An 11562-nucleotide genomic window follows, 5' to 3' on the forward strand; every position below is an offset into this window, starting at 1 on the left:
ACTACACTATAAAATATATTTATATTTTGGTGTATCTTTCATCTTTACATAGGATTGTTTATATAGTTAAATAAAGAACAATTAAGTAATGTGAGACTAAATTAAGCTACACAATAATTTATATATATACACGATGAAGATTATTCTTTTAAATGTCATGCTTGAAACAAAGTTATCGAGAGAGCAAAGCAAACTAAACATATAGTAATATTCAACATTCTGGGTGTCTCTCTCTATCTCATGTCATATTTGTATTCATGCTTGTATTTAGAAAATACCCCTTCAAAATCGACAGAGACGAACCAAAGTTAATTCTACCATTGTTTTTCCCCTAACGTCCTAAAAAAGTGGTATTTTTTTAGAGCAGAATTATCATGCTGAAGACAAATTTCATTTCTTCTAATATTTTTCTTTAAACGCTATTATTTTTCAATTCATGCTTTTGTCATTGTATACGTTATCTTTGAACTTAGTAATTTATAATGTTAATAATTAGGTGGACCGCATGAATCAAATTCCATGGATGAACGAACGTATATGTTAAGGAATGAAGTAGAGAAAATAGTATTCTTATCACGTTTAATAGTTGTACTAATAATTTTGTATTGTTTAAGAGTTGAGGTTAGAATCGAGGTGGAAAAACAATTTAAATACTTCTCATTTCTTTTTCTCTTTTTAGATACATTTTTAAGAACAGAATCATAACAAATATTCAAATTTCAAAACTAACAATACTATGAAAATGCATTAATTGACATAATGATGTTTCAACATATTTGGAATCGCAAAACATAATTTTCGTTTTTTTAAAGCTCTGTGGGACCTATATATAATTTCTAAATACTCTATATACTAATATACAGTAAATAACACAGATAACTTTTTGGTTTTAAAAATATAGAGGCAGTATCAAATGTTAAATTTTGTATTTTTTGTGTGTGTATAATTTGTTTCTTTTTTAAAAAACATTAGGGTTGCGTGTTTCCGGATCCTTTCCATAAGTAATTTAATTTAGCCTAGTTTCGGAAAAAAAAGTTATAGGAATATTTAAGTAAACAAAACCAACAAACTTTGTTTAGCGAAACATAGTGATTTGTGTGCGCAATTAACGAAAGTTAGACTTTGAAATGTTTTTCTTGAGTAAAATAATAACTGCAGTTGGTTAAACAAAGCTATCGAAAGAGCAAGACGGCCAAATTACATCAAATTCTTATAAATATTTTATTTTTTGAATGCTTTTATTTAATCTTATTTATGTGTATATGTATAAAAAAATAAAAAATAAAAAAAAATTGCCACGCTTTAATTATATAAATATTTTCCTAGTAACCTAAATTAAATAAAAAATATTATTGTGGCATAGATGTTAATTTTCCCGTGTTTTGAGTAATTATCTGTTAACGTTTTCTTTTTCAGTTCGTGATACTGCCCTTGTACACGACGGCCTTTTATATACCTTTTTACAAGTAATTAATTAATCCAATTTATAGTTAGCTTATTTTGAAGGAACATTATCCAGCCGCCATCCTTTACTTTGTGATACTTAACTATGTAAACTGAGACTTTGACATTTAAATGGTATACTTACGGAAAATAATAACTATAGCCAACTAAAGCAAGCCATGCAGAGCAAATTATACAAGGTTAGGTTCATATTAATATTAGCATTATGTATTTCATTATTATTTATTATTTATTTATTTATATGTTTTTTCAAAAGTTCTTATTAAAAAGTCGGTGGAAAAGATCCTAAATGTAAAATCTTACGCTCGTCACATATTATTATACATTCTTTTTAGGAAAAGGTGGTAACATGAGTTTTAAAATAAAGGTATGAAATTTGTAGCATCAATTATAATAAAATATTAAACTAAGATATTTAATTAAAATATATATTAAATAATTGAACAAAAATTTATGAAATAGGATTATCAACTTATGGGTAAATCATTTTACGCAGTTTTGGAAAAAGTCTTACGAATCTATGATAATGATACATGCAATTGGAGAGACTTTACTTTACGCAAAATAATAGGTTTTATGAATGTGAGATGGATATATACTATAAAACTAGAGCTAAACGGCAATAGCATGAGAGGGATCGCATGAACCATTATTCGTTCATATTTGAATCTTAGAAATGGGAAAGAAGCCTTCTTATCGTTCTCAGAAAGGGCACAAGAAAAGCAGCTCCAACAGTAGTAGCTCTGGCCAACAAGGAGTCCAATATTATTCACGAATTGGGAATGTTCAAAGTAGCACGAAAAATTACGTAAATAATGGTAGCGTCCAGAATTTTTCTTCTATAGTGGATAATTGTATTAGGAGTAGCTATTCAGCGATGCAGAATTCGACATTAATATCTTACCCCAGTTATGACTCGCGGGTGGATAATGATATTAGGAGTAATCTTTCAAGCGACTCCTATTCCAAAAGTTATGCTTCCATGGTGGACAACTATACCAGAAGCGTGACATCATCAGTTTCAGGATCATCCCTTGGAAGTGTCCCTTCTTGGTCTTCGCAAGTGGATTCTTGTATCCGAAGCAGAGCTTCTCAATATGTATATTATTAAACAACAACTTATTTTCATTAATTTCTTCACCTCTTGTTTGTGTTGTTTTCTAATTACAATATAAACTGTTATTAGCTATATATTATAGGAATGCTTTGAAATATGACCAAAAACATTGTTCTATAGGCACAATGAATCTTGAAGTCATTGAAATTTAAATGACATGAAGAAACAAAAATAAATGTCAAACAAATTTTAAATTTAAGTTGTTGTTATGTATGCGCAGTAGAATTTGAGAATATCATGGCCAACTTGGGATTGTGGTCATGTAGCCCCACTACCTACATCATAAATTGAAACAATTAACACAAAAATCTGTATTTTGCAATCAGCGACCATTTTAACCGTATATACAAATAAAATTTTAAATATATTTTTTCATGTCTCAAACTTTCAATATTTTTTGGTCTCTAAACTTTTAAAATAGGTGTAGATTCTTTTTTTAAAGTATCAAAGTGTTCAAAATTGACATTTGAATTTGAAACATCAATCACTTAAAAAAAAATTTATACAATTGGATTAGAATGACTATATCTATTCATTTTCAAAGTTTAATATTATATCAAAGTTTTTGACAATAACAAATTTCAATTTTACATCCAAGTTTAAGGATTAAAAAAATATTTAACTTAATAAAAAATTACTAATCCTACAAAATATATTTACCTTTTGGGCTACATTAATTTTATATATATATATATATATATATATATATATATATATAATATGTGCATATTTGTCTTTTTAATTCACCATATATACTTGGATTTTGAAAAAACAAATGAAACGTACAAAGACACATCAATAATTTTTAAAATTTCACGAACTTATAAGTCATGGTTGCACTAGAATCGCAAACATATATCCTTTTGGCTTTGGTTATTAAGAAATTGAGGTCGAAAGCACTAGTGCAACTAAGGGATACGACAATGATTATTTTCAAAAATTGACAACGGTTTTGTACCAAAGCATATTAAGACGAAGTAAAAAGGAGGGGAGGGGATTTTGGCCTCAGTTATGAATCGAAGAAAAAAGGTCCAGTTTTTGCTTCAAATAAAAGAAACTGAAGCACTAAACCGGAAAAAAAAAACAAAAATAAATTTGAATTTTGGCAACAGTTGTAGGCCAAACTAAGGTCATAGACCCCATCACATTTTAAATAATTAATTAATTTGAAAGAGTTGGTAGTGGTTCTAGTAGAGTTTATTATCTCGATTGGGTCTAGAATAACTGCCAAAAGTTTTTTTTGCTTCGATTGGTTTGACAATTGTTGCCATAGGTCCAATTTTAATTAAATTATTTATCTAATTTAAGGATCTTTGACCTCGGTTTGAGCCAAAATCGATATCGTAGACTCGTTTCTGTCTCGATTTTTGTCTTAACCGTTATCTAAAGTTTGCGTTTTTTTAAAAGATCATTTTGTCTTTGTAATATCATACATCATATAAAGACACTTGCATATAAAAACCAATATGAACAACATAGAATCAAGCTAGAATATATTTTTCAATCCAAAACAGAATTACAACTCAAAAATAATGATACAGTAATGTACAAATTATGATATCCTAACAATTACATATTATTGTACTAAAAAAATATATTTTATTACCTTTCGAGCTACATTTCAGGCTACAAAATATATTTTATTACCTTTCGGGTTACATTATATTTTGTCTGGAATTGGAAGTGGAGTCTTAAATCTCTATACAAAAAATAATAATTTCAATTAGTGTATATGATTTCTAATAAATGGAGAGACAAAATTGATTAAATGCAAATACTATTGTTTCACAGTCACTTGCAATATAGGAACGAATAATAGTCGTCATCTAATGCATTACATAGTAACCGCACTCATATGAGCCAGTTTGTCTATTACACTACAATATACCATCATAATTAAATAATTAGAAAAGATCGTTGGAATAAAACAATTATAAGAAAGTATGGACCAAAATATCAAACCTTAAGGGCCAATGATCCTAACTTTTTAGCCTTAGCAGTTGATTTTCCAAACAACATCATATGTGCTGTAATTGAACTATAAAAAAAATTGTTTTAAGTTATGCTTATATAATAAAGAAAGTTCATAACATTGAGATTCTTACCAATCTAATATATGTTTGAGATGTTTGGGAGAAGACTTGTGCAATGAGAAAAAACCACACAACAATGTTGTTCGGTAGGGAAACCACAAGTAGTTGTTAATGTTGTCTAAATTGATAATAACTTAATCGTTATACCTTAAGTCAAAGATGAAACTTTGAAATTAACAAACTACACTCATGCAGCAATGTAAGGGACAAAATATATTTTTTTCTCTCGTGCAAGCAGTTGAAGATGTATGCTTGGATGTCATCAAATTTATTGCCTTCATGAGTGAGAAGGGGATCAATGAACCTATAAACATCATTGACCACCATATTGTTTCTTACACCAAACACATACCTGAAAACAAAACAAAAATTATTTGATGTAAGTAACTAGATAAATGGATTTTATATAAAGAATGGTTCATATGCTTACATCATCCATAACTAAATGAGAGAAATATTTAGCTCTTCTTTCGCACAAGCTTTATGACATTTTACCTATACAAGTACAATGGGATGTTAGCGTTTCTCCCAAATACAGTAGAATCCCATGGAACCGTCATCGACAAATCTATAATGATGTTAGAAAGTTGGTGTAATGCACCAACATGATCGTCCATAGATAAATGAATCTTCTTGGGAGTAGGACTTCCCTCTCCATGTGTCTATTGTTACATGAAAAAGTATTTAAGTTTGAACATCAATAACATGTAAAGTTCAAAATCGAGAAGTGTATAATGGGAGTCTATACCGAGGGATCAGAAATAGAACCAACCAACTGCCTAGGCTAGGCGAGAAAAGATTGAAATGCTCATGGCTAGGCGAGAAAAGTATTTAAGTTTGAACATCAATAACATGTAAAGTTCAAAATTGAGAAGTGTATAATGAGAGTCTATACTGAGGGATTAGAAATAGAACCAACCAATTGTCTAGGCTAGGCGAGAAAAGATTGAAATGCTCATGCTATAGTAAATATCTCATTTGTTGGCATAGGAACTAAAACATCTAACATCATAATTTCATCTTCCATGACCTTGACCTCATCATCTCATAGCTTCATACCATGAAGAACAATTGTTTTCTCAAATATTGTTCCACAAGCCACTAGTATCATCCCGGTGCCATCGTAAACATATAATTGGCTTCCTTAGATGGAGTTGAGCAGCTACCTTTACCACTTATACCTGTTAAAGGCAATGTTAGTTTATATAAAGAAAAATTATTGAATTCTTAAGTTAGCATAAAATGATTTTTAATTTTAGTTATGGGAAGCACACTATCAAATAGTTTTTGGAACTGGCACATAACTCTTTCCGTCACTTCTGAAGTGACTTCATCATAGAGTTGTGCCCTGATCTTCTTGGTGATCTTTTGCGTCAGCCTTTCTTCATACTCAATATTGTGTGCGTATGAAGAGTGACAAGAGGAGCCACCAAAATAATGTTGAATGTTAACGTCGGACCCAGCAACACACACTCGTCCAAGGTGCTCAGGTCGTCCAATTGTAGTAGCAAAACTATCATGATGACCTTCTGGAGTGAATTGCCTCTGGGAGCTTTGCTCAACCAAGGAGTCATGTAACATAACAAAACAATATTATTATTTAAAATAACATCTAATCAGTATAATAGAAATATTATTATTCTAAATTAGGTTCGTGCGACATACTCTCATTTTTTGTTCTCACAACAGTCGTTATATAGGTCTCTTAACCAACTCAGTTTTACGTAGGGGACCACAACATTACATAAGCTTAGATGTATCCCTCGCGCGGTCAATGCTCAAAAAGTCCATGAGAGTTTCCAAAGCCTCTTTAAAGTCCAGGGGTTTATTCAGACATAACTATATCATTGTAGGCAGATGTAACAACACGAACACGTCATTTAGTGTGACGGTCATCTCACCAATAAGGACATGGAAAGTGTTTGTCTCTCTATGTCACCTCTTAACAAACACCAATATCAACCCCTTTTCGGAGTAATCATATGAAATATTGCATAGAGACATTAACCAAAATTCAACACATAATTTTGGATAATAAGATGACATGTTCCACATTTACTTAAATTATTTTCATAGAAGACCAACTTTATCTCCCCTCGATCCTACAAATAAAAATCACATATAAATTTAAACAAGTCATCAACCATCAAAACAAAAAAAAAATATATTACTAACTCAGCCTTCCCACAAAGCATATGCAACATGATCAATATAGCTTGTCAACAAAGAAGTGTAGTGTGGACCTCAAAAGATATCCAACCACTTCACCTTCTTCATGAACAACATTGTCATGTTGCATGATAACCTCTTTTTACTTATCAATAACATTATGAGAAACAAATGTTGCAGCTTCTTCAGGTTCACCATCACAACTACTTCTACGAGTAAATGTCGTAGGTCTCCTTCTAGCTTCACCTTAGGCAGAATTCTCACTCCAATATGTAGAAGCATGTGTTCTTGTCATTTCTATTAAAAACAAATTCAAACTAAAATTAAAATCAATGTACATAACAAATAACTAAAGAATAACAACATATAAACAAAAAACGATAAAGAATAATTAAATCCTGAACCATAAATCCTAACAAACAACACCTAAAATCAATAAAAAAAAAATAACAAAACCATAAACCATTAAAATTAAACTAAAACAAAATTAAAATAACAATTAATATATATATATATATATATATATATATATATATATATATATATAAACCTTAAACCTTAAACTCTAGACTCTAAACAAGAACTCACAAAATAAATAAAATTTAAAAAAAAACAAAATCATAACCTATTAAAAATAAATTAAAAGAAAAATATAAAACAATTAAAATAACAATTAAAAAAATTCTAAAATATTAAAAAACATAAACCTAAATAACAACACACAATAAATAAAATTCATTAAAATAAATTAAAAGAAAATTAATAATTTTTTTTTTAATTCTATGTATATCGAATTTCAAAATTAAATTTAAGGATTACCAGATTTTGATATAATATCAAATTTTGAAATATGGTGAACTCCTTGAAAATATTTTGAAATTCAGTGAACTCTTTAACTGGATTTCAAAATTTCATGCACTGATTAATTGAATTTTTAAATCTTGTATTCAACCTACATTTGTTACTCCTTTAACATAATTTCAAAATCTGGTACACTCCTTAATCGAGTTTCAACATTTAATATTTAATCTATCCTTAATTTCGTAACCGTAAATCTCCAAATTTGTTTCCTCCCTGCACTTTCAAAATCCAGTTAAACAAATCAAATATTGTTAGATATATTGTGTTTTATGTTAATTAGGGAACATAAAATTTTACTATTGTTTGATATTGTTGATATTGTTTTTAACAATATCTTCTATTTACCATATTTATGTTTGATTGCCATATATACTTGTGTCATTCTTCATTATAAATATATTACCACATGTATGTTTTAGACACAAGGAAGATTAATTCTATACCTAGTTTTACTATATTCAATATAGCATTAAAGTTTGTTTCGATCTAAGGACCTATGGGTCCACCACTCTTGTTGAGTTAGGCTTAAAATCCACTTCTTAACATGGTACCAGAGCTGAGTTTGAGTCTATCCTAGTAAAATTTATTGTTTGCTAGGTTTATTGTTCTACCTGTTATCAAACCACCCATTAATGTTTAGTCTCACACTATATCTCAGTGTGAACGGGGTGTGTTAGAAGCCTAATATCGCCTAAAGATAACGTCATCAGAGTATATATATGAGTGTAAACCTCACATTTATAAGTCATTTTTATAGGGTCGAGTTCGACTTAAAATTCACTTTTTAACGTATACAAATTTCCATTATCTTATTATCCACAATATATAGTAAATGTATGTCTACTTTGTTTTTGTTGATGACATTATGTTTGATTCATATCCCGATCAAAAACTTTATTTTTTATAATGAAAGGGACTCCTTTATACCCCTCGATGAATGATTTGCGGTATAATATACATTATTGTAATTTGGATACAAGAAGAATCAAATCAAATTTGACAAATTGAGTTCTAAAATTATGAAACATAAGTTTTTTGAATTGGATCTAGAATCCGAATTTTTTTAGTATTACTAAAGGATCTATGGAGAGAAATATACAAAGTTTCTTTCTAATCGTAACTAAATCTTCCATTTTTTTTTTTGGGAAAAAGGAAATGAATGTGTAGACTTGTTATTCAAGGGATGAAGGAAAGTGAAGTTAGGGAGACTTATGAATGCGGTGCTAGGGTTAGGAAAATAAAATGTGAGAAAAAGTGGTTGGGTGAGATAAATATAAGAAAAGAGAAAAAAAAAATTGCCGGATCAAAAAGTTCAAGGTCATTTAGGATTTAGAAAACTTTTGGAAGTGCAGGAAAAATATTGGAGGTGCATAAAGAAAGCCCCTTATCTTAAAAGAGTTTTTGCAACATCGACTTCATGCACCAATTTTGATTGGGCCTTAAAGAAAGTTACCCAATATTTCAAAGAGATCTTTATTCCATGCATCCTAGATCCGTCAACCTTCACCCAATGGGTTTTGGAAAAAAAACAAGTTCTCCATTCATGGGACTGAAAATAACAGCTAAGAATGGCTCCAACACTTGAGGTGCGTCAACAGCAATCTTAAAATTTTCTTTACCATGTTTCTCCACTCTTGTAATTGACCACTTCCGGTCTCCAAAGAGCAACATAAATTTCAGTAAGCATGTTCTTATTTGGTCCTTTTCCTCTTTCATTTCCCTGAGGTTCCAATTTCTTTTACTATTTTCTTTTTGTCTTTTTGGAGTGCAAGGATGATGTGTGTGTTGATTGTTTTCCTCCATGTGTGGGCTGGATTGAGTTTCTAGAGGGTCAGAGACAAATACCTTAGAAAATGAGTTGGATTCATTCTCAAATCTGCCATAGTAGTGATGCTATCAACAACCCCACTAGTATTTCCCCATCTTCTTGTTCTTCTACTGCACCATTGTCTTACAGTTCTGAGTACAAGAAACAACTACCCCCTCCTCTATCTTCTTCATCTGGTACTAGAATAAGCCCTGCAATTGTTTTCATCTTTGTCATTCTAGCTATTGTGTTTTTCATCTCTGGTCTCCTTCACTTGCTTGTTAGATTCCTTATAAGGCACATGTCCTCTTCGTCAATTTCCCAGTCCAATAGGTACCCTGACATGTCGGAATCTGATCCTTACCAGAGGCAGTTACAGCAGCTCTTCCATCTCCATGATTCAGGCCTAGATCAGGCCTTCATAGATGCTCTCCCAGTTTTCCTGTACAAAGACATAATAGGTTTGAAGGAGCCTTTTGATTGTGCAGTGTGCCTTTGCCAGTTCTCAGAACAGGACATGCTGAGGTTGTTGCCCCTTTGCAACCATGCTTTTCACATTGATTGCATAGACACATGGCTGCTCTCAAATTCAACTTGCCCTCTCTGCCGAGGGAGTCTTTATGAGCCAGGCTTTGCCTTTGAAAACCCAGTTTATGAGTTTGAGGGTCTGAGGGAGGAAGATGGGGTTTCAGGCAGTGTTGCTGCAGAGGCTGGTTCCTTCAACAAACATGCAGAAAATCACATAATGAGTGGGAAAAGGGTGTTTTCTGTGAGGCTTGGGAAGTTTAGAAGCTCAAATAATGGAGAGGGGGTAGAAAGAGGAGGAGGAGGGGAGAGCAGTACAAGTAACTTGGATGTTAGAAGATGCTATTCAATGGGGTCCTTCCAATATGTTGTTGCTGATTCAGATTTGCAAGTGGCTTTGTGCCCCAATAGAGGTGATGGTGGAGGTGTCAGTGGTGGCAGTGTGAGACAATTCAAAGGTAGATTGGACCATTGTGGGAATTCTTCCACTGAAGGGGATGTTGAGGGCAAAAAAATCAACATTGCAAGGAAAGGTGAAAGCTTTTCTGTTTCCAAGATCTGGCAATGGTCTAGGAAGGACAAGGTATCAAGTTCACCACAAAACCATTTGGGTGGTTCTTATGTCAGTGCAGCTTTGCCATGGATGAATAGAGCTCAAGGTACATGAAGCTACTCAGTATTTTGGGATTCTTACACATTTTCAAATGAGTCCTCTTTTGATCTCCTTTTCCATTTTTTTTTTTAATTTTCATACTTCTGATTTTTCATTTTTATTGGTAAAATACTTGTAAATTATGCCATAAACATTCAATCAAGCATTACCCTTTAAATAAGAATCATTCTTGAGTGTGTAAGGAAAAACATTCCTTTTATACAAAGTTGCATTCCTGTAATATGTTTTTACCTTCTCTTGTAATTTTCCATAATGATTATCAGAAACACCAATGTTTTTTTTTAACTGTAAAGGTCTTGATAAGTTATACATGGAAGAAGTTATGAGGAAAATAATAAGTAGTTGTTAAGTGAGAAAGTGATTAAGTGATTACTAGTTTACAAAAACCACAATGACAGCACATGCTTTCAAACATAATATTTGAGTGTGGGCCATGATTATACTATTATGACAAAAGTGGTCTTTATTAGCAACAATTTCTTGGCACGAGTAGGAAGATTAAAAAGTGAAGTCAAAATTGGGTTTTGCTTTTTGGATGCTTTGGTTTTCTGTGGAGGTTTACTTTAATCAAACATATGGATTAAAAAGAAGCAAAAGAAACAAGAACACACTCTCTCTGTCTCTGTAGAAGCTGTCCTTTTTGGTGGGTTTAGCATTTGATTGCCAAGATGACAAGATCGGTGAAAAGTGAGGTGGAGACATTTTCTCATCAGTTCAGACATGATTACAATTTTTTCCTGTTAGTGCTCCAAATACAATTATTCCACATTTGTCTTTTGCAATTTTGCTAATGATTTCATATCAATGCGTATTTCATAATCAAAGTTACTAGTTTTACTGTTATTAATTTTTC

General features: G+C 31.2%; 1 protein-coding gene across 2 annotated transcripts; it reads left to right on the top strand.

Moving 5' to 3' along the window:
* Nucleotides 1-9204: 9204 nt before the first annotated feature.
* LOC124845085 (RING-H2 finger protein ATL46-like) lies at nucleotides 9205-11562 on the top strand. Of its 2 annotated transcripts, XM_047322124.2 has the most exons (2): nucleotides 9205-10695; nucleotides 11338-11562. In XM_047322124.2, the coding sequence occupies exons 1-2, from the start codon at nucleotides 9558-9560 to the stop codon at nucleotides 11367-11369; spliced, it is 1170 nt and encodes a 389-aa protein (XP_047178080.2). In that variant the 5' UTR covers nucleotides 9205-9557; the 3' UTR covers nucleotides 11370-11562. The 2 variants fall into 2 exon arrangements, with proteins under 2 accessions (XP_047178080.2, XP_087960287.1); XM_088104161.1 differs by lacking the exon at nucleotides 11338-11562 and having other exon boundaries at nucleotides 9208-10994.

This window comes from Vigna umbellata, chromosome 1, assembly GCF_029865625.1.
Source record: "Vigna umbellata cultivar VRB3 chromosome 1, Vumbellata_1.0, whole genome shotgun sequence".
Lineage (NCBI taxonomy): Eukaryota > Viridiplantae > Streptophyta > Magnoliopsida > Fabales > Fabaceae > Vigna > Vigna umbellata.